This window comes from Manis pentadactyla, chromosome 13 (assembly GCF_030020395.1).
Source record: "Manis pentadactyla isolate mManPen7 chromosome 13, mManPen7.hap1, whole genome shotgun sequence".
Classification (NCBI taxonomy): Eukaryota; Metazoa; Chordata; class Mammalia; order Pholidota; family Manidae; genus Manis; species Manis pentadactyla.
The window spans coordinates 13,975,799-14,003,303 of NC_080031.1; the positions used below are offsets into that span (position 1 = coordinate 13,975,799).

General features: G+C 45.4%; 1 protein-coding gene across 7 annotated transcripts in view; it reads right to left on the bottom strand.

The window, feature by feature from the left end:
• Positions 1–3,824: 3,824 nt before the first annotated feature.
• Positions 3,825–27,505, bottom strand: part of ETS1 (ETS proto-oncogene 1, transcription factor) — a 125,091-nt gene continuing 101,410 nt past the window's right edge. For 5 of the 7 annotated variants that reach the window (XM_057491036.1, XM_057491038.1, XM_036930010.2 and 2 more), the window contains 3 exons: positions 25,284–25,544; positions 8,548–8,666; positions 3,825–7,594 (listed from right to left, as the gene is read on the bottom strand). In XM_057491036.1, the coding sequence (XP_057347019.1) occupies positions 7,379–7,594; positions 8,548–8,666; positions 25,284–25,544 (596 nt within the window). In that variant the 3' untranslated portion in view covers positions 3,825–7,378. The remainder of the gene's footprint in view (positions 7,595–8,547; positions 8,667–25,283; positions 25,545–27,505) is intronic. The other 2 variants (XM_057491039.1, XM_036930012.2) reach the window with 1 other exon arrangement.

Genomic DNA, 27,505 nt, shown 5'->3' on the forward strand with positions numbered 1-27,505 from the left:
TTTGGCAGAGAAGGCTATTTGGAATTTGTGGTCAGGACCCAGTTCTGGGGTTTTGAAGAGGCTATATGCATGGGTGGCCAGAGCAGCTAACAAGCCCCACTATCATGCAAGACCCACCTGGCTCCCCTATCTGTTCTTGAACAAGTAGCCTGAGCCCACAGTTAATGCAGCCTCCCAGCTGCACCCTGATGAATCCACACCCTATTCCAGTGGTCCAAGGTCAGTCACTGAAGAAAAAACTTGAAATCTTCTGGGGCTCAAATACACAGCTATGTGCTGTCTTCATGAACACGTGGCCATAGAGAAAACAGATACCTGAATGAAATATCCAGTGCCCTCCAAACATGGTCCTTGCATCTACCATCACTCATATGTTTGTTTCCTCTAATATGTATACACATCTCAGATTAAAGGGGCACTGGCTGCACTATACATATAAACTTTCGTGTTATCATGGAAACTAGAGCAACAAGACAAAATTGGTCTACCTGAGAAACAAGTTAGCAGAGAGGATTCCCTAATTCTCCTGAGATCTGAGAGAGCAGCAACCTGTGCATGTGAACACTGCACAATTACCAAAGCCTTTATGTAGACCTCAGTCCCGTCTCTCCTTCTAGCATCTGGAATATTCTTGCCTCAAAAAGGCAATCCCAGATCAAAGCCAAGAGTCATCATCAGTTTTCCAGCCAGTGGAGACTGCTGCCACCCCCTCAAGTCACTTGCAATTTCCAGGCACATCTGGGGGACAGCCCTTGAAAGGGTATAGGAAGAGTCACAGCTGAAATTTCCTGATCTGCCTGTAGAAAAATTAAAAATAGCTTGCTTCTGCCCCAAGCCAGTGGCTCAGTCTAACAGAGTGGAATGGGTGGGGGAGAAGGTAGTGGCTGTCTCTTGACCCTCAGTGATTCCTACAAGTGGCTGCTGAAAACCTCCGTGGTCCTCCACATGGTATCACATGGCGTGAACAGAGCTGACCTGACGCCAAAGCTCTCTAAAAATGCTGTGGCTGAGAGAGCACTAGAGCCTGAACGGCAGGGATGGGAGATTAGGGACAGGACTGTAAACTCTGAAGGGCTTGGGGATTGTGCAGCATGTCACAAGACCTGGTTATTGTTGATCGCCTAGTGTTGCCGCTATCTCACGTTGGGCGTCAGCACACTGAGATAGGCCAGGCAACAGAACGAAACTGGCTTTCCCAGGATAGGAATATTTTCCAGGAAAATGGAAAAAGAGAAAGGCACTGGGACATTGGATCAAACAGGAACTAGCACTGGCCAAGGTGCAAGAGAGGTCAGAGACACCTTACTCCCTAATTTGGAGTTCTGAGTTCTCAACAATTTTTTTCCCTCAACTGCAATCACCAATTGATCAACACCTAATGTTATCGACTCCTTAAATCCCTGCCTCATTGCTAGAGGTGCCAGAAAAGTGCTTCTGTCTTCTGTCATTTGTTGTTCCTAGGTGAGGATTCTCACAGCATGGAGAGATGCCCAAGGGTCGGGTATGATCAACAGCAGCAAGCTGAGCCAATAATACCCATAAAATGGCAACGGTCAGCTACCCAGAAGGTCAAGGAGCCCTCTCTCTGAGCTAGATAAAGGCTCCGTACAACTGAAACTGCATCACACACCACCTTCCCAGCGCAGCCACTGGGGAAAAGCAGGGGTCAGAAAACAGGGTTGTGGAAGAAGAAAACTTCCCTATTCAAAGAAGACTGTCCTTGTCTGGTATGTGGTGTATGAAGTGCAGTTCTTAGTAACCAGGGCTGTGGCTCCCGTGGATGGAGGGCCATTAGCCAGCATCGTCCAAGGGGACCTTTCAGACTTGTTGGGTGGCAACGTGGCGTAATGGAAAGAACGTGGGCTTAAAAGTGAGATGGTGTTGATAAACCTGATGACCTGCTGTGCTCTCTTCCCCTGTAGGTTCTAGAATAAAATGAGCTTCATGCCAAGTAAACATGGAATGTGGATAGCTATCTTCACAGGGGTCACAAACTCAAACTCTACAGCGACTAAGCTGGAATGTGAATGGGTGAGGCTGACCTACTAGAGACAAAAATGGGAAAGTCGTCTTCATCTCTCCAGGGGGCATCTTCCACTTGGCGTCTGAAGGAATGCCAGAACTAAGGACCACACCATGGCCTTACTGTGCACACCATGCACGAGAACTGCACACGCGAGTCCAATGCTGTGTAGGCCGGACTGAACATCTCTGTGGCACAGAGCCAGCCCACAGTCCCCCGTGTGTCACATCCAGCCTACATTGCCGGCCTCCTTTTACCCATGTTACAAATCTCAGTCATCCCCCTTTTTAGGTTAAAATAGTTTTTCTTCATTATAGGAAAGCCCTGGGGGCAGGTGTTGTTTGTTTGGCATGGGGCCTATAGACTGCTCCAAAGCCACGGCGGTGGCAGCCAGAACTCCTCCCAGGAGCTCTTTCCTGAAGGCCTGCCAGATCTATAGATTTTTGACCACCTGCTTCTTTCCAAATACTCTTTCCCCCGGGTCTCCTTCTATTTTCACCCCAACCCCTGCCCCCAAACCCTACAGGTGTTTTAGAAGCTATAACCTCCCTCCCAGCTCCCACCCCCCAGGCTTCAGTATGGTGGTCTCAGCTGTACCAGGAGAGGCAGGACCAGCACCCAGTTGTCTGAAAGCTCACCTCTAAACTCTGGCTCTTAGGTGGAGAAACAGTCAGGGGTCTAAGTGATTTCATTCAAGCATATCTTGTTTCTTTCAACCTGGTCAGCATTAAATCAGATACTTGGGTGCTGAAGGAAAGCTCTCTATAACTAAATCCTTGACCGAGGCAGAAACCTGTTTTGTGTATCCTGTTTATTCAGGGGGAAAATGGCCTGGATGTGTCTCTGCTTGGCACAGGAATTGTGGCTTTGCCCAGGTTTGCCCCTGACGACTAAAAAATATATAAAGACCTCAAGCCATCTTCCCAAAGTCTCCCACTGAGTGGAGGTGGCTTGACTTGGACGTAGGATCCAGCGCCCTCTTTGCAGGAGCCCAGCTCCCTGACCACTAGACCACACAGTCGGTGTTTAACGTGCACTCAGCAAACCTCAAGCTCCAGGCCTGAAGAAACAGATTTTCCAAAAACAGAGCTCTCTTTTGTGAACAATTCAGCAAAAATTCTCTTTCCAGCTGTGAGTTGGGATTCATGTTGCAAACGCTGGTGTTAATTAAAAACATCCACCTTCTACAGTTTCAACAAGAGAAACATACCATGCAGGATGTGTTCCTAAGCCCTCCTCCCCAAAGCACTTGTAAATATAATTTTATTTATAGCACAGGCTGCTGGGGGTTCTGACAGATATTATCATTCCCAATTTTCAGCCCCAATGAAAGAGTTGGGGCCGAGGAGATGGATGTGATGGGTCCAAATTGGCACAGAATTAGAACCAGAAGATGAAGCAAGAATACTGTTTCTGTACAAGGATTGACTAGAGATGCTCAACTTCCTGTGTCCATATCAGGAACTTTACCTAGCTGAAGTCAAATGTTTATCTGTTGAGTCATTAAAAATTTTCTTGACAAGGTTCTTAGCCTTTCAGACATGGACATAATGAGGTAATGTAAGGCCAGGGACATTCCACAAAGGGTGACACCATGTATTCACTGATTGGGGTATAAGATTATAGTCCCTTAGATTGTCATTACTGTTCTCACTTTACTGGGAAATCTTCATCTGCATTGGTTCTGAGATACTGACGTCAGCAAGGCTGCAGGGCACTCCTCCTGTGCTTGTCTCTGGCCGGTGAATCTGTCCTGCTTTCACACATGCGCCAGGCAAGAAAGGACTGAGCCAAACCCATGTTGTTAGGAATGAATTTCTTTGTTTTAATCTCACACAGTTTAAAATACAATATGAAATCAGGCTACAGTATATAAAAAACTCTCCAGCAAAATGATGTGCCAGCATCAGCTACTAAAATAAACAAATGAAAGACTCCCCCGTAAGAAATTTTTTTGTTTAAAAAAAAAACACATAAGACACTTAACATCGCTACATCTCTAAGCTACCTCAGTTCTGATTTTTAAAAAGCACCTGCTTTTCCTTTTTTCATCTTGCTTTTAAATTTTCAGCTTTTAAAAAATATAAATTATATGAAAATACAAGTTGGAAAATAGTCAAACACAATATAACATCTTTTTCACACCTATACTTCTCAGCTTAAAAAAAACAAAACAAAACTATTCTTAAAAAAAGTTCAATAACTGAGGCAGTATTCCTGATAGAGATAATTTCATTTTAATATATATTTTATATATGTATACGTATACATATATTTATGATTCCTTGACAATTCTTTGGAATGTAGGTATGAGCTCAACACATTTATATAGACCCCAACAGAGAAAGCAGCATGCACAGCATGTCTAGAATAGAGAAGGTGTAATTTCACCATGAAGATTAGGCAGGTTAATGCTCTAAAACCCAGAGTGTTCATCTCCAAAGTGAGGAAAAGGACATCTGATCTTTGAATGCCACCTCCAGTCCCCAAAACCACAAAGCCAGGGCTCTGTGTAGGGAAGTCCCTCCCCTGAATGGAGAAAGGAACAAAAGTTGACTCTGAACCCTACAGCCAAAACCCAGAGGTGAGGGCATCTCTTGGAAAACAAAGGTTTCACCCAGCTAAACCAGATTTGCCCATCCTTCCTCTGAAGTTAACATGTGTTTTTAAAAAGCACAAATGCAACAATTCTGCTACATTTCCAGTGTATAAACCACCCACCACTCTTCCTGGGATGGTCTCTGGCCTTTGGACAGAAGGAGAAAAAGCATCTGGCCAGATCGACAAAACTGTCTTAATAAGCTATCTACAAATACTGAAAATGGTGGACCTAAAGAGAGGCATCTTTGCAAACAAGCAGGCTGAGGAGCATGAGGAGGCACTTTTTTGTATCTTATCTGCTATGGAATTATTGCAGGAGTTTAGACACACTCACACATGGGGAGTTTTCAGCATAAATTTAAAAGAAAAGGTTGATGAGTTAAGAAAGTCATTTTATTCCTGGTTGCAAACAGCAAGCAATGACCGATGCCCTGCCTTGGTCCTACTCTTGCCCATGAATGAAATGTGGAAAGAATTAACTAGAAAATCCAGGTATTACCTCAGCTGCAGTTTTGCATGTCTGCAAACATACACACACACTCACACACACACACACAAGTGCCCCTTTGCCAGTGCCCAACAAAGAACACATAATCTAAGAGAAAACAATGTAGTTCAACAGTTCTGCCTAACACTCCCTGAGCAGCTCCTAAAATATTTCGAGAGCTTCATTAAGGCACCTGCATCCGGAAGATCAAAATACACAGCTGGGCTGATTCTGTCTCTGCTTTCCAAGTGCATGCTCCGATTTATCAGTCTGAGGAAACTCATGAATCACAGAGCTCAGTCCCTGATAATTCAGGATCTGCAGGAGGACCTGGGTGTAAACAAACCACTTCCTTGAAGACATGATTCCAGAAGGTAGGTAGTACTTCCAGTTTCTCAGTGAAAGCCCAAGAAGAGCCAGCCCTGGGAAGTCCATCTTAAATGTTTCTTCACCTCTTTCACTCAAGTCCATAAAGCCATCCCTCTTTTCAATCAGGAATCTATATGGTGGGGGTGATTATAGTTGTATTAGACACTTTTCCTCACTAGGTAGATGTTGCCCCCATGACCCCTAACCCTGTTTTCATTATTATCCCTCACAGTTGCCTCAGTTTACTAAGTCTGTATAGTTTGGGGAAACTAAAAATATATTCAAATCACCACCTTATTTTCTTCACTCGGGCTCCTTTTCTTGTGCCCTCTGCCTTCAAGTTATGCCTCTCTTCTGCAATTACTGACCTTCACTTACCCCATGCCAAGAGGCATGGACCCTAATAGCATTTGCACTATTCTCTCTACCTACACAGTCTTAACCCAACACCCTGCTCAACTGGCTTAAATTCTTCAAAAGAAAGCCCTGCATTTCTCCTCCCAAAGACAGCCAAGCCACATTATACTTAAAGGTTCCCTTAATTTCCATCTCTCTGCAAACCCAGTAAGTCTGAATAGCTTGATCAGATGCTCTTTAACTCATGTCATGTCTGCAGTTACTCTCTGACTAACCCATCAGAAAGTGTACATTTCTCTTACTGAATAACAATGGGGGAAAAGCAATACATGTGGGCTGCTGGGAAAATAAGACATAAAGGAGAAAGTGTAGAGCATTAGTTTGGAATGACATGTGTTCAGGACTAATTTCTTAAGCCCTGAGGGGTAATGCCCAGTCATACAGCTTTTGTTCCAAGTCACACAGGTTGCAGGTGTAGAACCAATAAAGAAACAGTTGAATCTTCCTCCTTTGACCTCCTTTCCATGACTTCAACAGTGCTCCTACATTTACTGTGGTCCAAAACCAGGGCTGCAAAATACATTCAGTTCAAAGACTTAATGCTTCTTGGCTCAAGGTAAAGTACAAACCCCGAGAATCCACTAATGACAAGTAAGTAGAGGGGTGTGATAATAATTTTTTTTTTTTAATCATAGATTAAAGTCACATGTACAGTTCCCTTGTACCCGAATCAGCATTAGATTTTCCTTCATATATAAGTCACATGAATATGGGATCCCCCATCTCAGTGACAGCACTTTGCATTTCCAGTGGGGTCTATATAAACAGTTTTCTTGCACTGTGACAGAATCCTCAGCCGGCAAATAAAAACAAACTTTCATGATACTACGATACTGAGACCACCTTAGAGCTTACGACGATTTTTAAGAAAAAAAAAATACTGGCACAAATTTTAATAAAGTAAGTTTTAACACAAAAACAGTGTTGGCCCTTCCCCACTGAAGTCCATCTTTGTTTCGAAAATAGAGTAAAAAGTGAATAGTCCTTGGTTTTTAGAGCATCCCCCAAACAAAATGTTTTATCCCACCTTCCTTGTTTTTGTCCTCCCAGACCTAAAATCAAAAGCAAACTAATTGCCTTTCATTGGTCCCATGACTCCTAATGGGTCAATTTCTTTTCCTATTAGACCATAAATCAAGACACATTTTTTTTTTCCTGGATGGTTATTTTAAATGACTGGACACATTGGTCTCATCCTCCCTTAGGCCAGATTCTTCAAGCTTCTAAGCAAACCCTTCTCGTTCTCCTGCTCCAGAAAATTTGCTCGAGAATTTCTTGTCCCACCCACCCCGCAAGTCCTGGCTCTCTTTATCCAACTGTGCACGATTATAGCTGCAGCTCACTTAGCTCCCACCCCTGAATGTAAAAAATGAGTTCTGGAAAATTAAAAATAGAATAACCATTAAAAATAAAGAGTCCGACCGACGCGGTTGTTCTTTGAAATGTCTCAGCAGAGTTTCCCCCGAGCCCTCTGGTGTCCATCACTCGTCAGCATCGGGCTTGACGTCCAGCATGGCATGGAGTTCCTCAGGTGTGTATCCCAGCAGGCTCTGCAGGTCACACACAAAGCGGTACACATAGCGTTTACCTGCCGTCTTGTGGATGATGTTTTTGTCATAATAGTAGCGTAGGCCACGGCTCAGTTTCTCATAATTCATTTTCGGTTTATTTTTCCTTTTTCCCCATCTCCTGGCCACCTGAAATGAAAAAGTAAAAAATAGAAAGGAGGAGGAGTCAAAATATACAGGATGATTTGAATAGACATGTTTATATCCTGCACCCATTCATTCATGGTGACCCATGACGTTCAAGTAAGATGGTTAGAGATTCATGTACATGGAACATATTTTTCTGGCCTGTCTCTTCTGAATTTTAGTTTTCAAGAGTTGGGCAAGGATGGCAGTCAAGTGGATTCTTTAAGTTAATGAAAACACAATGACCTTGAACTTCTATGCAATGGAGTTAAAGTATCTGATATTGGGAAAAAAAAGAAAAGAAACACTATACCCTCCCTTCTTTTCCTATATTATTTGTAGAATATCCTTGCTTTGAAATCATGACATTTAATGTGAGGGACTGGAGGAGAGCTGAGCTACAACCATGCCCTGCAATTATACCTGCCTTTCATCAATAGGAAGCATGTTTTCTGTACTGAGGCACAGTATCTTCTCATGTCTGCCAGAACAGAGATGCTGTCTCTTGTTCACTGTTTATTATCCTCAGAACTGGGCATGACACAAAGCAGCCCCTCAATAAGCAAGCATTTGTTGAATAAAAGAATGAACTAATGAACATGTTGTATCAATCTTCCAAGGCCCCCTGAATTGTCTGACCCTGTTCAGATTCACAGAGCCATGGAGCCCGGACACATGCTAAGTCAGAGAAGGCAACTCCAATTCATGAAGGGCTGCTGTGTGCTATGCATTTCATGTGCATCATATCAACTAATCCTGGGAAACAAATGGGCGATACAGATACTTTCTCTGTTTTTCCAAGTGATGAATATTAAGGCTCAGACGGGCTGTATACACTTGCTCGAAGTCGTACAGGCAAGAGCAGAGCTAGGATTGAAATCCTAGGAAACGTCGTCCAGGCCCACACAGTCCTCTCCAGGGCTCACCCTGGCTCTCCCAAGGCACGCCCTCCTTACCTCATCTGGGTCGGAAAGCTTGAATTCCCAGCCATCTCCTGTCCAGCTGATAAAAGACTGACAGGATTTATCAGTGAGTAATTCCAGAAGAAACTGCCACAGCTGGATTGGTCCACTGCCTGGAGACACAAGCCATGGGGAATCATCACACCAGATGTTCACACTCGCAGCAACTAATCCCATTATCCAACCCTCCCTCTCCCTCTTCCCTCCTCTCTTTGTCCCTCTAGCCAGAAGAAAATGAAGGTGACATATAAACACGTATGTTGGGTTAGCTTCAATAGACAGAAAGGTGAATAACTTCCCATCAAAAAAAAAAGAATTAAATACAACATACCATTGTCTTACCAATATTACTTTGGTTGACTTTAAGGGTCAGTCCCTTTTTATTGCTATGCAAACACTAGAAGGAAAATACTGGATCTATCCTCTGAGATGTTGTAAGGCAACATTATCTTTTGTGCCTTCAAAAACTATATCATTATTTCTGCCTTAAGGAGTAATAAAGGTGTTAATTAAGGATGTCCTTGCTACTTCCAATCAGAAGCCGAAGCTCATAAGCACTTCTCCAGAGCCGGGGACCTTTGGGCCCTGCTTCGCCAGTGAGGTCACTACCCTGGGGCATCTAACAAGGAAACAGAAGCTAGATGTTGTTTCCATCATCATGTTTTAATATCCCTGCCCACCACCATCCCATCCTCCCAGGCCACTGACAAGCAGGCACCCAAACTGAGGAAGGAGAGCTTCATCAGTTTGTGAGGGATTAACTCCCACCCAGGGAACCCCCAGGGATTAGGGAGGGCTGTCTCAGGAATTCTGAAGAATACTGTTCAGTATATTCTAACTCACACACACACGCGCGTACAGTGTTCTCTTGTATTAGCCATCAATAACGCCAAGATCTTAGTTCTGGAAAGCCCAACATGCTCTGATAGGCAATTTATCATAAGCTAAAGGATTTATACTACATAGATTTCGTTTTAAGATAACTTTCCACTCAGAAATGTCAATGCTGCCAGTGAGTCCTACACCTCATCTATGGGGGTAGCCAGAGACAAATAAGGTTCAGTCGTCCATGCTGCCCTTTCTATGTCTACCTTGTACCTTATAATACCATGTCACAGGCAACCTGGACAGGGTGGGACTGGGAAAGACCCAGTGCGTGGAGACGAAGGAAGCCTAGGATGCTCTAACTCATATAGAAACAATTGACTTTGCAATGCTCTAATCCTTAACCTGAGTTTCAATTTGTCCGATCTAAAGTAAACTGAGATTCAATAGGAAACAAGCTCTAGGTTGTCCTCAATCTAAAAAAGAAATGTCCTTTATGACCAATCAGGACAATCTCTTGTGGTATCTTATACCTCTGCAAGGTGTGTTCACATGCATCATATTGCTTGTTCCTAAAATCCAGTCCTCATCCTCCTCTACAGTGAGGCACAAGCAGTCATACTATTGAATCCTACTGGTGCAACAAAAGGTGCTCAGCAAAGCGATGTGACTTTACTACAGGGCACAGTTAGACCTGGTGGCGCTGGGTCTAGGGCCCAGGCCTTTCGACTCCACACACCAGGGAAACTGCCACTGACGTGCACCATCACTGGGCCACCACAGGAGGCGCTCCTCCAGCCACTGTGTCCCGGGTGGTCTCCAGCACACCTCCTCAGCACATGCCAAGCTAAATATGGAAAATGGAATCTACCTCATCCCTCCAAGAAAGCGCCTGAGCTCTCGAAAACCATCTTGCAAGAAAAACCTTAGACACACTCTAGAATAAAATGATTTGGGGAATGCCTACAAAATAAATGAACATCCAAAGAAACAGCGCACAGTGTTAACAGTAAATCCTTGCCCCCTTCAGTTTCTACTCCTTGTTAATAAACCGTTTATACAACGCAGACATGTGTAGCTTTCTTGGGAGCTTGGTTAAAGTCACCAGCTACCACTCCCTGTCTGGGCCCAGGGGACTAAAGGCGACATTACATGAGGAATCCACTGAGAAGCCATCCTGATGGGCAGAAGTAAGAACAAGTCTCCATTAAGAAATGCTATGGGATTTCCGGAGGCGAAAAATGAAGAAAAGGCAGGTGCAAGAATATGTGTGACGTAACAGATTTCCTAAAAAGTACAAAACGGTTATACATCCAACAAGCCCCTGAAGAGAGACATATAAAGAAAAATCAACTACCCCAAAACTGTGTCAATGAACCTTGGGCTCTGCTGGGTCAAGATCACTCACAGACATAAGACAGAGAGAGGAGTCGCTTTAAGACCCCTGGCGGAGAAAAGTGCAAACAAGAGCTATGAGTTATTGCACGCTTACGATGAAGCAGACTGTGTGTGTAATGCTCTCTACTCATCTCATTGATTCCTCACAGTAACTCCATGGGGCAGATAATACTGTTATATGTGTGTGTACCACACTCTACAGCTGAGAAAGCTGATACGCTGCGTGGCTGTGTCCACTGGCCTTGTCCAAGGCCACTGAGATCAGGAGTGGAGTCTGACCCCTAAATTCTTCATCTCAACACTGCACTGCCCCTAAACAAGACCAACCCAGAGGCTGACATCTAGTTGAAGGGCTTGGCTTGTAAAAGACACCTCTTCATCGCGGCAGCCACAGGACACTGGATAGCCAGTGAGCCTCCCGACTGTCTGACACTAGTGCCCCTGACGGACACCCACCTGCACAGGTGACATTTCCAGCCCAATCATCCAGGTCCCCCAGGGCAGCTGTTAGGCTGTTACTTCCTCATTTCTCCCACCACTGTTTACACTGAACCCTCTCTCACACTCTCTTAAAACCTCTATGGGGAGTGGGGGGCTGATCATACCAAGCTGAGGAAAGGGCACAGAGCAAAGGGCTTCTTCTCCCTGGCCGGGGAGCGGGGAGCACACGCCCAGTGCCGAAGAGGAAAGTCCAAGAGGCTCTGGCCCTTAGGACTCGGTGGCCAGGAAGCAGAGAACGGGACTTCCAACTCATGTCGCTGGAACCAGCTGATAGAGGAAAAAATCTCAGACAGAATTATTACTGCTGTTTTTCCTGCCACCGTCATTTCCCAAACTGCACGTCAGCGTTGCGGGCTCTCTGCCTGGCTCCAGGCCTCCCTGTGTGTATCTGACCCCTGATGCTGTATATATGGACACAGGCAGAGTCAGTCTGACTATGGGTTACTTTTTTTTCTTTCTCATTGTGAGTTTACCTTTGTTTGTAAGGAATATAAAACTGAAATTCGGGACCTGGGAGCGCAGGTCCTAAAAGCAGGGCTCTCTCTTTTTCTATTTAGACCCATGGGAAGAGGGGGCATAAATGCAAAACCCAGATGCCTGAATGGGAGAAATGTCTCTGGTTAGCTTCACACCAGGCAAGTCAAAACAGTGGTGTGTCAGCTCAAGTGTCCTTCCCCCAGGGCCTGAGGAGCCATCCTGGGGGCCCACCCAGGGTGGACGGCGGTGCTCTCTCGCTCCGGGTTGCCTGAAAGTCGCTGTTCACCCTTCAGAAAGCCTACATTTTGGTAGCAAATGAAAAGCTTCCATGTATCCTCCTAAGGATTCCTTTGTCCCTGGGACCTTTCTGCAAACTCCTGAACTGCCCTTTTAGTTGTGGGGAGCAACAGGAACGGGAAGGTCATGGATTACCGCCCCAGCCAGTAACACTGGGTCAGGGCAGGCATGCTGGCCTCGGGTGGGCCCGCTCCCTGGCCGGCCTGACACAGGAGCCTGCTCCCGCAGCGTCGGGCCTGCACTTCAGGCCTGGAAGGGCGATCTGGGCCACATGGAAGCAGAGCGAGTGGAGGTGGTCCTGGGCCGGAACACACACTGGCTACAAAGGCCGGCCAGCAACATCCCAGGCCAGGCCCATGGAACTGCTTATGTCCCGGACTTGTTGAAACACCAAAATGAGCCTGGCGCTCCCGGTCGTAGTCCCCCAAAGGATGTTTCTCTGCTGCTTAGCGGAAGGTCTGCCCAGTCCCCAGGGCTGCAGGGCTGCATCCTCGCCCTTGTTCTGATACATCCTAAAGCTATCAAGTCTCTTCCTCCGGCCTCCATGCGCCTCCTCTCATCCCCGGGCCCAGCCCATCCACCCACCCAACTGGACTGTGGTCCCAGTGACCTCTGTCCCAGGGAGCAGAGAATGGTACTAAGAATAGTGCCCGTCATGGGGAGGGGGGGCTCACATACTAAATGTGACTCACAATGGTGTCCCTGTCTGGGGGCCACAAAGCAGTCAACAGCGTCCTTCACCACGCTGCCCTGGGGTGTCACACATCAGGAATCTGGTGGTATCACTGGGAAACTATGCTCCTCAAGTCGAAGCTCTCAGCCACAACAACAGAGGGGTCCCTGTTAGAAGGAAGTCTTGCTCCAAAGAAGGGCGGGAGGGAGGGTAAACCACAGACAAGCCCCCCACCCCTCACTGGGCCTCCACACCCCCTGCCGTCTGCTCCATCCTAGAGCAGGGGAATTTCCTCTAAGTGCTTTGTTCTTCTCAGCTTCTGGGTAAGAGGACACTTCTTGGTACAACACTGAGAGTCCTGATTTGAAGGACATGGTACAACCTCAGAAGTATCAGGTACCCGGATGGGACCCAGGCCAGCAGGGCAAATCACACAAGGGTGCGTCCCTCAAGAGGGGCCCTCGAGACGCTTCACATCCAAGGCTACAATCTCATTTTTTTTTTTTTTAAGGCAAAGCTCCAAGTAAATTTCTACTCATTTTGCTTATGTTTTAAGTCCATCTCCTCGTCTAGGAACTGGAAGGCCCACCCTCTACCTTAATGAAGGCTGGCTATTAAAAATCCCCTGCTTTTTCGCTCCCTTTCTGAGTCTGAGAAGTGAGCATTAAGGGAGCACAGAGCAGTGGCTGGGAGGAAATTTCAGTAAGATTCTCTTGCTAAGAATCCTTGCTGTTTGGCTACTTGTCAGTATCTTTCTCCTCATTTTCTAGGCTTGGAGGGTGCCCACCCCCACTAGCAAGAACTCATTGCAAGTGAATCGGGTTCAAGGCTAGACTTCAGCTTTTCCTCTTCGTTTCAACTGCGAGTGTTCACTCTGCCATCTGTGCTGCGGTGGGAGGCTGGCATATAGGTGTCGTCCATGCCGACGGAGGACAGGCCGGGGCAGTCCCTCTCTCGGGCAGAACTCCCCTTGGTTTCCTGACACCAAAGCCAACTCTGAGGAATTGCTCTATGCCCTCTCTCTCATCACTAGAATATATGCTCCAAGGGCAGGGCTGTGTCTTTCCACTGCCATGCTCCACAACCTGGGACAGGGCCTCAGTGCCAGACACAGTGTCTGGTCTCTGACAGTAAACATTCACCGAACTGTGTTACTGAAACAATCTGCCTCTGAAGCAAGGTGTAAGGATTTAGGAAGCCACCCAAACTGCTTCTCTCTATTAAACTATATTTAGGGCTAATCAATATGGGTGACTCCCAGCTATGTTTCATCAACATGCTCCCCAAAATAAAAAGGACCACACCTCCTGTCCTTTGGGGATTAATTTGTTACTTTGAGAAGCTAATCTCTTCACCTCAACTCTCAAAGTCAAATCAAATACCTCCCAGTGTGGGCAGGACACCACATTTATTTTAACCTATGAAACTCTCATGCTTGGTCGCCCTCCAACAGGGCTGACTCTGCTCTGAGGGCACACATCTGGCAGGTGGTCCTTAAACAGAGGAAAGGGACTGGCTGGTCCCTCCCTTCCACCCAGGTGTCTCTACCCACAGCCAAACGATGATGGCAAAAACAGAACACTCGAATCCAGAAATGACCCATCTGTTCACAAGTGTATCTTCCTACCATTATACTACTGTAGGGGCGCCCCTCTGGGGGGTGCAGGGGGCAACCCCAGAGTCTAAGCATCAGCCCTCCCTATCAACCCCCTTCTAAATTATCATGCACTAAAGATTCCAAAATCTCTCCATTTCTATTAAGTCCTTATGAAAGGAAGATCAATGACAAATTAAACAGAAACATCCTGACAGTTTCTTGCCCTCTGGACCAAACCCAACCTGACGGTGCACACGTCTTCTGCCTGACAATGAACATTTCAAGAGATCATATTGCTGGGTTGTATGGCAACCAGGGCATTGGGAAGCTTTTCCAAACAAAAGGAAGGTAGGGACCACTTTATACTTTGGCTTGGCTTTATGTCTACAGGTGCCTTTTCCTGTTTCTTCTGAGCAATGCCCTTCTTTGGCTCCCACCCTGATCCAGTCTCTCCTCATCGGCAACACGATCCATCTATGGGCCATTTGTAACAGTGCCTTGGTTTAATGAACCACTATAGAGTCAGTAGGTTTTATGCGTATGTTCCTGTATCAGTAACTCAAGGGCAGCAAATGGGGATAAGAAGTTCTAATAACTGAACTCATCGCCACAGAGAACATTCTAACAGGTGCTTGGAACACACACTTCATGAACAGAAGGATGGACAATAACTTCATGAACGTGCATTTATTTAGTGTTGAAATAGCCAGTCTCTAACAATGGAAACAAACTAAAAAACAGCTCTCAAATCAGTTAGAAAGAGCCTTTGATGTCAAATCCATGTCTGTAACACATGAGACCGAAAGAAAGGAGGAATCATTTCAAAAAATTAAAAACACCAACAAGAATTATGCCAGGCAGTTAGCAACTGAGATCTGACAGCAGATAGTATCCTATAAAATTAAAATATATATATGCCTGAGGGAATACTCAGAACAAGGAGTCAAGCTTCCAGGGCTTTGATCCCAGTTCCTCCCTGATTCACTGCCTGGTGTTACACAACTCATTTCATCTCTCTGGGCTTTAGTTTTCCCATCCCTAACTGGAGAGAGTTATCCCTGCTCCTCCCTACTTTATAGAGATGTAAATTAAGTCTCTAAAAAGAAGAGGTCACAGTGCAGAAAAGTTTGAGAACAACATAAAATACAGCAGTGGAAGTATGCAGAAAATATATTTTGACTGCAGGCTGTTCAAAGCAAGACAAGAAAAGAAGATGGAATTAAAGAAAAAAAAATGGAACATGGCAAAACATCAGGTAAAATTCAATTACTCCTCCAAGAATTAAACTGGCCTTTTATACAGCAACTTCAAAAAAGGAGAAAGTTGGGGACTAACACAAAGGTTAAAGCATATAAATCTAAAATCTTTTAAATATTATAATGAGAGTAACAAGTTTTGATTTTTTAAAGTTACTGATAACTCTGACCCTCTTGCTCTAATTCAAAGCAGGCCCGACACAAAAAAGAGCAGATGCACACACTGTTTTGCAAGTGAAAGTATCACAGGCATTTATGGTTTGGGGAAATCATGGCCACAGACAGACTTAGATCCTCTTTCCCACAATGCGCCTTTTCTCCCTTATCATTTATGCTTCTTCTTCACCAAGCACAATCCACCTAATTATGATGTAGGACAGACCACGAGAGAGGCACATTCCCCACAGAGGTCAGTAGTTTGTCCCTAGAGCCAGATCCCATCAGCATTAACTGCTGCATTAAGCAGGTAAGCAAAGAGTCTTGTCCAGCCATCAGCATCCAAGATGGGCTGGGCAGCTAGCCCAGGGGTCTGGCGACGGGTCACTGGGTTGCCCTATGGGGGACAGATGCAGGGAGGACCATAGACAAGTCTGCACTGGACCTGAAACAAGACAGTTACACACTTCCGCGTATGGAGGGAAGACCCTTGATTTTGCTTGGGTTCCTCACACCTGCAAGTGTTCAAGCACACATGTGCGAGGGTGGCTGTGGGACAAAGGGGACTGTTCCTGCTTAAAGGGGCAGCCTGTACTCAAATGCAGCCACCTCTTTCCTCTAAACCCAAGAACTCTTGTCTAACCATGTTCAACATGCCACTCAGACGCAAACCTGGATGGAGAGCCAGTGAGACTCAGGTCAGGAAGTGGGTTTCTTTAGAGTTTTTTCCTCCTGATGTCTTCTAGGTAACTGATTGTTTTAAGAAATCACCAGAAATAGGTTGGGTTTGGATTTGAGGGTGTGGGGTGAGAAATGTGTTAGAAACCAAAGAAATGCTTTTTTTCATCAATGTAAATGTCTAAAGAAAATGCCTTCCTAAGAATCTAGGTAACAAGGAGGAAGATATAGTTGCCAATGAGGATTAGAAAACAGGAATTGCTAAGTCGGAAGCTGGTGCCTTTTCTCAGCAGATTCTGAACACCATGTCTGGAATTTCTTTTATCCTTGGGGTAGCTGCCCCTGCATATCAAGGATGAGTTAAATGACTAGTTAAACCTATTAGGATTCTTAGGGAGGTGAACTACAGTCCCCGTGATCATTTGAGCACTGAAGTTTTCAAGCACTTATCTAGCAAATAATTTCTGAACACCCCTCACCTGGAAGGCACTGTGGCCAGATGGGGTTGAGAAACAAAATAGAATATTAACAGCACAGAGGGAGCAGAAGAAACACTTTGTTCCACCACAATGTGATGAGAGCTGAAAACGTCCTACCTACGCCTTTAAAGAAGAAAGGACGGGAACCCAGCCTTGGGGCCTTCACAAGAAACTGCACCCACCCTGGGTCTGAATGTCAACCACCTCCACATGCTGGGCCCTGAGCGCCTCTCCAGCCAAGCCGGTCCCAGCCTCCCTCCAGAGTGAAAACTTTCACATTCACTCACCTTAGGAGAACTTTCACTCTCATTATCTCTCAGGGAGACGTGAGTCACACACGACACAATGCAGTTGGGTTACTTAGTATCAACAATATACAGCCTGCTCAGGAGCCTATCCTAGGCCGCCAGGAGCACTGGGACATGGTCTGAGGCCTGCAACACAACCAGCCAGACAGAAGAGCTGCACTGGCCTATGTGACATCCCCGATTTGTCAGCCTGTATGATGAGGAGGTCACACCACCCATGGCAGCCGTGACAACATGCCTCTCCCATCCTTCTGCTGGGAGCATGACTGACTGGATTCCCCCGTCCCCACCAAGGCCACGCTCCCTGGGGGCTGCTCCAGCCAGGCACCACGCACAGTTGGGCAGCAGGCCAGTTCCTTGGCGATGCAGAGCTCTCCACTGGGCAACTGTGACGCAAGGATGCCCCGTCAGCCCGGCCAAAGCATCTTTGGAAGTGAGCTGTGGTTAGAGGCTCTTCCTGCCCAAATCCCTTCCTGCCCGCTCTCCTTTCCCAGGTGACAACTGCAGCATGGTCTGAAGACTCCACTGCCTTCTCTTGTTCCCTCCCACTTCATCCCTCAGAGATGTCCTCCTGCCAATTCATTTCTTGCAAGTCTAACCATGTCTTAACATGTACTTCTCAGAGCCAAACCAATACCCTAACATGTCCATGAAGAGTGGACATTTTCCTACTAACTGTCTGCCATTGTGGAAAACTTTGACAAGCATCTTTGTTGCTTGCTGTGTGACTCTGAGCTAGACTCTTTCTCCTCTGAACCTCAACTCTCTCATTTGTACAATAAGAACAACAGAAACTCCTTGTGTGGTTGCTGATGACAGTTAAACAAAAATTTAATATGTAACTGTCAGGCACAATGTAGGGGCTTAACACATATGCAGGTTGAGCTGAATAACTAAAGTGACCAAATCTGATATTAAATATCTGTTGTACCCCAAGACACTGCCAGGAACAGAGTTCTATAAGTAAAATGCACTGCCCCTGACCAAAGGAATGCAGAATTATATTGGAAAGACAAAAGGCTGGAGAATAATATGAAACAGTGGTAAAACAACTAGAACCTAGAGAGCACTTCTCATGGACCTAGCCTTGTTTATGGGTGCTTTCCATAAACCACTCAATTCTCACAACAATCCTATAATTATTACCATTTTGCAGATAAGAAAACTGAGGCACAGAGATATTAGTTTGCCCAAGGTCACACAGTTGGCCACTGGAAAAGCTGGAACACGCTCAGCCTGGACTGGCTCCTAAGTCCATGCTCTGAACCCCTACATGAAATATAACCAGTGGTTAAACAGCCTGGATGGTCCCCCTCTCATGGGTGTAACCTGGACTTACATCTGAAGGGCAAACCCAAGTGACAGACGGGAGGCTGACCACCATCCACCTGCAGGCGTCACAGGAACGTCCTCACAGGGAGGACAAGGAGGGGTATGGCCTCTCTTAAACTGAGTCTCCACTCTGAGGAACCATTGCTCCTCCAGAGCAGGGAATGCAGTCCAGGGAAAAGAGAGATGCCACAGGACGAAAGGAGGCACATCTGGCAGGGCCTTTCCCAACAGAAGCTACGGGGAGTTTCCAGGGCCTGTTGTTGAAAGGCAAGGAGAACTTGCGTGGATGCCTCAGCAGCATGCTGGCTGAATTCTGCTCAGTGGAAACATGTTACTTCAAAGACAAAAAGGTGGAGCTTCAAACTGGAGGCAGAGTGCAATTCCAGAACCACCCAGTTCCATCACTTGTTAAAGAAACAGCGACCCAAAAAAGGTGAGACCCAGAGACACCTCTACAACAGGCAGGGGGCCGGCCCAGAAAAGAGGGGGCAATGTGTGACTCCCCTGCCATCCAAAATCCAGGCACCCACTAGGTCTCAGAGAGCTGTAAACAGCTTCAGGGTCTGAGATACATTTTATAAAGTAGGAATGAGCCTCTTCTGCCCCAAAGATAGCTTGCAACGTACTCCTGTAACTGAATCAAAGCAGGGAGGCAGTTCAGCCAGTTGCGGCCTTCAAAGGAACCAGGGGAAACAGGGAACGTCCACTTTCCACATTTTTAAAAGGCATTTAGAAAAAAAAAATTCATAGCGAGGGTGATTCCTCCCACCTTGTGATCTTTTTCTACCGACGGCAGATGATTAACAAAATCTGTCCAGAAGCCAATCAGTTAAGAAGGCAGAAGCAGTGAAACAGCGAAGCAAGCAACAGAAAGAGACTCCACCTCCCATCCAGGTCACATCTTTCAGGAGTTTTCCTCCTCCAAGCTCCAGCGTGTGTTTTCCCATCAATCTCATAACTGACCAGCATGTTAACTCATCGCTTTGGTGAGACCCCCAAACCGTGCATGCCATGTACCCCTTATGGACCCACTGTCAACACAGCAGAGAATCAGAATCCCTCCCAGCTTCTGAGAAGCTGGCTGGCAGCAAGGGTCTGTTCAGGCTGAGGGGGTCTGTCTGGTTTCCTGAGCCCAGGAACCTGCTGATCCCAGGGGCTTCTGAGATAAAGGGAAGACACTCCCCATCGCTGCCTTTCTTCTCCCTAAGCTTAAACCTCCTGTCCATTCAGCAGCCGTCCAAGGAGGCTCTATGTTGAGACTGATTTTTTCCAGCCCACAGGCCAGCGCCAGCTTTGCCTGGCCCAAAGAATGTCAGGGCCCCCTGAAAAGAGAGCCACTGCACAAAATGGGTACCAGACTTCTATGCTCATGCCAACAAGGGTTCTTCTAGACCCAAGTCCATTCACACAGTCTTACACCAAAAACAGAGAGTCTGGCTCGGGTAATAGATCCCCCCTCGTTAAAAAGTTCCATGCTGTTCCTAATAACATGGATTTAGAATTTTTAAAATCTTCTTCTGCACAAAGTCACACTGCACTACTAATTAGCTTGGGTGGCCCCTTTCCCCTTTCCTTATCAGTAACTTAAGCTCATACCAAAAGTGTCCTCAGTTGTTTGTACCCCAGCACACCGAGATCATTTTGCAACCCTGCTTTCCTTCAGAAAACTGTGATTTCAGGTAATGCTGCCAAATCTCAGGTTTCATTCTGAATTGAAGGGTTCTGAAGCACTTCCTTCTGCAGTGAGGTTGTTTATTTTCAAAAACATGCCTTAGCCCTAGCTTTGGGTTACTGAACCCTAAAGCTCAACTATGAGCCAGAACACCAAGGTTCTGGGCTTGGCCCAGGGACTTTCTTATTGTGTGACTTTCGACTGGCTCTAATGCCACCTACAAAACGGCAACAAGATTTATTTCAGGCCAGAAGCAAGTTGAGGACCTACAAGGGGAATGTATGGGGCTTTTTATTTCCTACAAGACTGCTACCTCTTTTTTGTGACATGTCACACAAAAATATTTGGAAGTTGAATTCCAGAAAGTCCCAAATTAGCCTTAAGGAAACTGAGGGACAATACATTCACAAATCTGCACAGCACTATAAAACATAATTTTGTGACAGTTAAGAGGGTTCAAAGCTTAGCTTTTTTTCAGGCTCCAAGATGAAAACAATGACCCAAACCACTTCATTCAAGATTGCAACCTGAAGTGTGGGGCTACACGTGGTCACTGACTTCAGGAGCATTACCACCATGCCAGCTTATTAACAACTGCAGATGTGATGGGAATGGATTGCTGATCTGTGGCAATGTCTGGCAATCTGGAATGAAGTTTGATAAAGGTGATTTACAGACCAGTAATTCTACACTGGAGCCAAAGGCTAGCACTACCTCCCCTAAATACTCCTAACCCACATACATACAGTAGTCATTAGCAACAAGCAGTATTAATTAGCAACTGAGATGCTCACTCCTTAATATGGAGGAAGATTTTGGATTCAGGTGAGACATCTGGCACTTAAGATTCAGTTTGGGAAGAACCTTCTGTACAGACTGCAATTACATGGTCCTCAATAAGTCATTCTTTGGGCCTCAGTTTCATCATCTATAAAATGGGCCAGAGGGACAGAGAGGAAGGGTGCATCCAATTAGACAATCCAGTATATTATTCTATACCTACTGAAACTGAAAAAGAAAACCAGAGAAGCCTGTGTCTCTTAAGGGTCAGGAAAGCATTTTGCTTAGGCCTATCAAATAGATAGAAAACACTGGGCCACTTCTCTCAGAGAGTTTTCTAATTAGATGGGGTTCATAATGCATCTCCGAACAAGAGAAAATGGAGCTTTCTGATTGTATCAGTTTGATAACCGTAAGCAGTTCACAGTAAGGTAAGAAGGTGCATTTTGGCGGAAGCCAGCATTGCATTTGATGTATTCTTAACTCAGCTAACAGGCAGGCTTTCAAGCCATGTTATCTGCCCCCGCATCTTGACCTAATTTAACAAGTTGCCATGGGAGCCCAGGGAAGGTTGATGCAATTTTCTTATCTTTGGAGGAAGAATGTAACTGTGCAAGAGAATGTGAAAATTCAGTTTCTAACTGATTTCCACACTTACAGTGCAGTAACTAAGACATCATATAAAGAAGTAAAATGTATTCCTTTGAAGGTGAGATGGATAAAGACTTAGGCTCCTAGTGTAATGGCAGGAAAATGATTCCCTTCACACCTCAGACAATCTCTGCACACACCCTTTACTTCAGGCCAAGGACCAGCGATGTGAAGGTAAAGTGCTCTACTCTGTAGCCACACATGTTCTGGTGCAATGGAGTTTTTAGGGAACAGACAAAAAAAGAGGGCAGAACTTGAGATAGAAAACAGGTGTAAGTTTTAGATGCAACAAAGTTTTGCAACACTTAGGCAATTATATCTACTTTCCAAAGTATTTTTCCCAACTGCAGCTTATCTTAACATGTCTGCATTAAGTCAGAGATGCATTTATAAGAACTCCAGCCACCACGTGCACTTAGGTGGCAGAGGGGGCCGGATATGTATGCTTCATCCCCTCCCCCTTCCTAGGTATGCACCTGAAATGTTAAGGGGCCACAGTGAGGGTGTGCAAGCAAGGGAAGCACCACACAGAATCAGTTTGCAGAGTGGGCAGGAGATACTCACCAGGCACTGAGCACAGGAAAAAAGCCACCAAAATTTGGGGTGTACCCCACCTGCCTGACAAATCCTGACCTTCATTCAGACCACAGCCACAAGAAAATCCAGGTCAAATCTAAGGACAATTATAAGATCTTGAACTTGACAAGACAGTGCATCCTAAGGGCTACTAGCACTTATCTGCACTCAGCACGTGCTGGGAAACATTTGCTGAAATGATTGATTTGTTGCAACTGAGTTTTCCCCCCCTGTGTCTAGCACGATGTCTAGCACTCATTTGTTTAATTAATTGATTCAGTTCAATTACATTTTCACACATCTCCTACCACCAAGATAAGGATGAACACTTCTACTTCACTAAAAGTAGCAAAAGGTACAAGAGAAATTTGCCTAAAATCACCCAGTGTGTTGGAGCTGGGAGGCAGCACAGGGGACTTCTGTTTTCTGGGCTATATTGTTCTCACCAGCATTTGAGAGAATATGAAAAGTTAGACCCCATTTATAAGGGAGAAACCACCGAGCGCCGAGATGATTTAAAAATGGCGTTTAATTTAAATTACTTTAGTCTTTGAGACCTTTGAGGGTTGCCCTCCCTTTTCTTCTACTCATTGAATGTTTCTCTTAGAAAGAGAGAGAAAGAGGGAGGGATGGAAGGAGGGAGGGAGGGAGGGGAGGAATGTTTTAAAGAGCGCCTATTAAAAACAATAAAGGGTAACATCACTATAACTCAGACCTCCAGGACATACTTGTACTTGAGCTGGAAAGAGCTTTGGATACACCTGTGTCTGGCTCTGAGTTGGCATTACCAGAGAAGACTTAGAGGCAGCATTTTGATTTTGGCTACCTTGATGGCACTTCGTGTCCCTAATTTTTGCTTCACACTCATTGCTCGGTTTTAGACCTTCCAATTCATCCCTTTCCTTCTGTCCTTGAAACTGGGATGCTTGGAATTATTCCTCAACTCTCAAATTAATTCTTGGCACGGTATCCTCTGAGCCAAAATCCTTTGGGTCACTCTCGTAGACTTCTAGCTATGCAGGCTTCTCCCACATGGGAAATCCAGTAACTCACACATGTCATACTCTCAGAGGAGTTGATTTCGGAGGTGGCGATCAGGCCTTCACCATTTCTAGAACTTCCAGACCTTTCATGGTATAGCCACGGATCCTTACCAGAATCTTATCCCATGAAGGCTGACCTCAACTGTAAGGCTTTCTTTGGCCATAACCCAAACTTGAGAACTTAAAAGTCAGGTTACTTAATCTCATTATCTACAAAAGTGCCCTAACTAGCAAAGTTTTCAGAATCACATACCTAACTAGGAGAGAAGGATGAAAACTGTCTTGGAAGAATTATGACCAAAGATGCTGATGGTGGTTATACGGTGATTCCCCTTAATACGGGGAAACTAAGTGAAGGACTTGATACTGGAAGGTAGGGTAGAGGAGAAGGTAGGGACACGGCCATTGTACACAGACAAATAACAGAGCCTAATTATCCCTGCACCACAGAGTGGAAGCAAGCACAGCCAGGTAGAGATGCTCGCCCCTCCAAAGCCACAGTCCTTTCAGAGCTCCCTGAGCCTTCCCTTTCTCTTCCTAGTAAAGCAGCACTCTCCCCTCCTTCATCCGTGTAGCCAACTGGAGTCTAGTTCTTAAAACACCAAGGAGCTGTAATGCAGGAGCCAGACTCTGGTACATCTCGAAATAGACTTAATACAGTTTTCTTCATCTGGATGTCATGCATGGAAATGGCAAACTTTCTAATAGCCTGCTATGCGGAGAGGGTGAAGGACTCCCCAGAAAAGTAGCAAATTCCCACACACTAGTACATTCAAGCAAAGACTTTGGGGGCTACTGTAGAAAGAACAGAGTAGAGGGCCTTTAAGTTCCCTTCCAGCACATGGCTTTATATATATTAGCCCTACTTCGAAACAAAGACATAACTCCTGAGCACCTATTCCTGCAATGAACTGCTAGGAGCTACATGGAATGCAACATAAAAGACATGCTCCAGATCATGGAAGGAGAAGTAATTTTTCTAAGCATTGGAGTTAGGACTCAAAAGGTCAGCTAGTTTTCTTGGTACAAACCTGAGACTTCATGGATGCAAGAGTAAGGGTATTGCGTGTTTTTACGATCGGACATACAGCTCAACAGAAACAGACTGTGCTGTTTGTCTCCACCTACACAAAGGGGTCCTGCATGGTGACAAGTCCAAGGTGGAGTAAATTATAAGAGCGTAGAGGCCTACACCACAGCTGAGCAATCAAAGCTTAAAACAAGCTCCACCTATAACACAATGTCTAATTTTTAGGAATCACTACAATTGTACAGAAAGAATCCGATCATTAACACATTAGGGCTCCCTGGATATTTTTCAGATATACTCTTCAAACACTTCCAAGGTTAGGCAGCTTATATGCTACCACTCACTTGGGACAATGAATTGTTTTGCTCTATTACCAGATTCTCAATTAAAGCCCCATGCTCTCAACATACATCTTCCTTCCTCTATGATATTTCTGTATTCACCACTACCATAACTTTCACCAGAAAAAATCAATACTAAAGCTACAAGTGAAAAAAAAGGGTTTCCCAGATAGGCCAGGATCTGGAGTTCGGGTAACGAGGGCGCTGTTCCCACTGAAGAACTGCCCCATGAGCGTGCTGCCATCGAAGAGGCTCGGGGGGAGCCCATTCAATGACGCCTTTGAGATGCTGTTGCTGGTTTGGTTTAGAAAGACCTCCCAAGAGCAGGCTAAGAAAAGTCCCTTGATGCTAGCCTACTAGGCAGTTCCCAGAAACACCAAATCAATATAGTTCCCTTCCCCCAGATGTGGAAAAAGTTCCAAACTATGTTTTTCCTACCACTCTTGGAAATGATGCCCTGGGATAGAAGGATACTGTTTGCTTCCAAAACTCAATGGCTATTCACAGAGTGGCTTGAGGGCCTGACCAGACCTCTTAGAGTCTGCTTCTCCCCACGCTCCACAAAAAGAAAGAGGCTGGGAATATGCACACCGTGCCTTCCGCTGAGCCCACCCACAGCAACGCGCACAGAGGCTGCGGAGGTGCCAGGAGGGCGCCTACCTGTGTAGCCAGCCAGGGCAGCAGCAGGAATGACAGGCTTGTCCTTGTTGAGGTCAGCACGGTCACGCACATAGTCCTTGAAGGTGCCCTTGGGCTTGTGGTTGGGCAGGGCGGTGGGATAGTCCTCTGAGTCGAAGCTGTCATAGGAGGGAACTCGCTGCAGGCTGTTGAAAGATGACTGGCTGCTCCAGGACTGCGTGAGGCGGTCACAACTATCGTAGCTCTCTATGCTCTCAAAGGAGTCCTGGCCCCCGAGCTTACCTGGAGGTAAAGGAGGAGGTGGGAAGAGGGCAGGGGAGGAGGGATTGGGAAAAGACACTGTGAAAACCCTCTTAGTGAGGTCGGGCTGCTCATCAGATCCACAGGAGGGGTGGAAGAAGGGAGAGGGCAGAGGGCATGGAAGCTTCTGCAGAAAGGGGTGCTCGGCTGCGAGCTGAGGGCCCAGTGCCGCTGCCTCGTCTTGTCATATGGCATCTAGGATAGAGATTTGAGTTCAGCGTGGCTCCTGTCTGTCAGAGGGAGACACCAGTATTTGGGACCTCAAGAATTCTAGAGCCAGAAAACTAAAGGCTGGGAATCGTGTACGTTATTAAAGACTTTCTGGCTGATGTGTTAGACCCAGTGACTAGAGGAAGAAATCAGAGCAGTATCAGGCTCCATCCCCCATTCCAACTCAGCTTATAAGATGATTTCAAAAGGGCCAATTTGGCAAAATGTTTTGGTTTTAAGAAAAAAAAATTCCATTAGACTAAGAGCAGATTGACCTTCCTTGACCTTGGAACCAAAGTGATATTTTTTAGCATTTTTTCCAAATACTATTTTTAAATGAAATACATGCACTGCCTTCTATGCCTTTTCAAATAAAGAAAGAAGTATGATGCCTTTTCCAGGAGATTAAAAAAAAATGCTAGCACTCTTCCAACACAAAAATCCATGTTCTTTATCTTCTCCAAGAACAATTTTGCACTCAAAATTTTTACTTCATTGTGGAAGGGTGGGCAATTAAAAACAAGGGGGTTGATTAAAGAGTTAAGGCCCACTAAATAGCAATGTCAGAAATCCTTTACTCTTTGAGTTGCTTAAGGCATTCTTAACTGACCACAAGATCATGCAAGTTCATTAATTTCCCAAACCAGGTTATAAACAGCTGCTATGATTGCATAAGAGCTCCTAGAGAAATTTCCACTGGCAAAAATGCCATTAAAAAGGAGGCAACAAAAAAGCTCTTTTTTGAGGAAAATAAGTACATCCAAGAGCTGAAAAGGTTCAGAGGGATATTTCCTATGTACTAGTTTTAGATACTTGTCAGGTAATATCATTTAAATCATGGGAGACTAAATAGCCACTTCAATTCAGCACAAGTCAAGAGGCAAAAGGTGTATACAGAAATACCTGTAAGTCCACTCCGAATTGTTCTAGGATAGCTGATCTACCACAAAGTTTAAATTTCACAGGGAGGTTGGCCTACCCAACCGAATACTAGTGTTTCTGGTGTAGTCTCCTCTTAGGGTTGGTTAAAACAACGAAATTCAAATGTTTCATTGTAGTGTCCAAACCAAAAATTAAACACATAGTAATTAGGAAGATATGTTGCTCCCAAAATTCTTTTTAAATATACATATATATCAGATTAAAGGTAATAAATAGATAATTTTTGTAAAATCCACATTCGGAGACTCTCTGATCCTCTTACCCTGCCAATACTGTGTATAACAGAAAGGTAGTTAATTGAAGAGCTTCATGGAGTCATCGGCCGTGCCTAACCACTCCACTGTCACACTTGTAACCCTCCATTATTATTAAAAATGAAGGAATTGTCCCTCCCAGAACTTCACATTAAAAAACTCAAGAAAATAGCCCACAACCAGAATGCCACAGCCTCTTTTTAACAGAACAGGAAATTTTGTGCATCTCATAAAAAGGTGTTTACCAGCTATCCCACTTAATTAATGGTCCTTCAATTTCTCTGTGAGGCAAACCCACCGAGACCCTTAACAAGAGAATTTATATTTTCATGAAGAAAACTCCACCAAGTCACTGAGATTTAAGCAGTATTTAGGCGTTTGTCTCTGAAACGACTCTACCAGTGATTTTTGTACTTGGAGGGCATGGGGACTGTAATTTCCGCAAGCAAGATAGCTGAGTTTCCAAGAGTCGCAGTGAGCCCTGAACTGGGCCAGAACCACCCTGGCAGCCTCCCAGTCATGAGCCAAATGCACTCT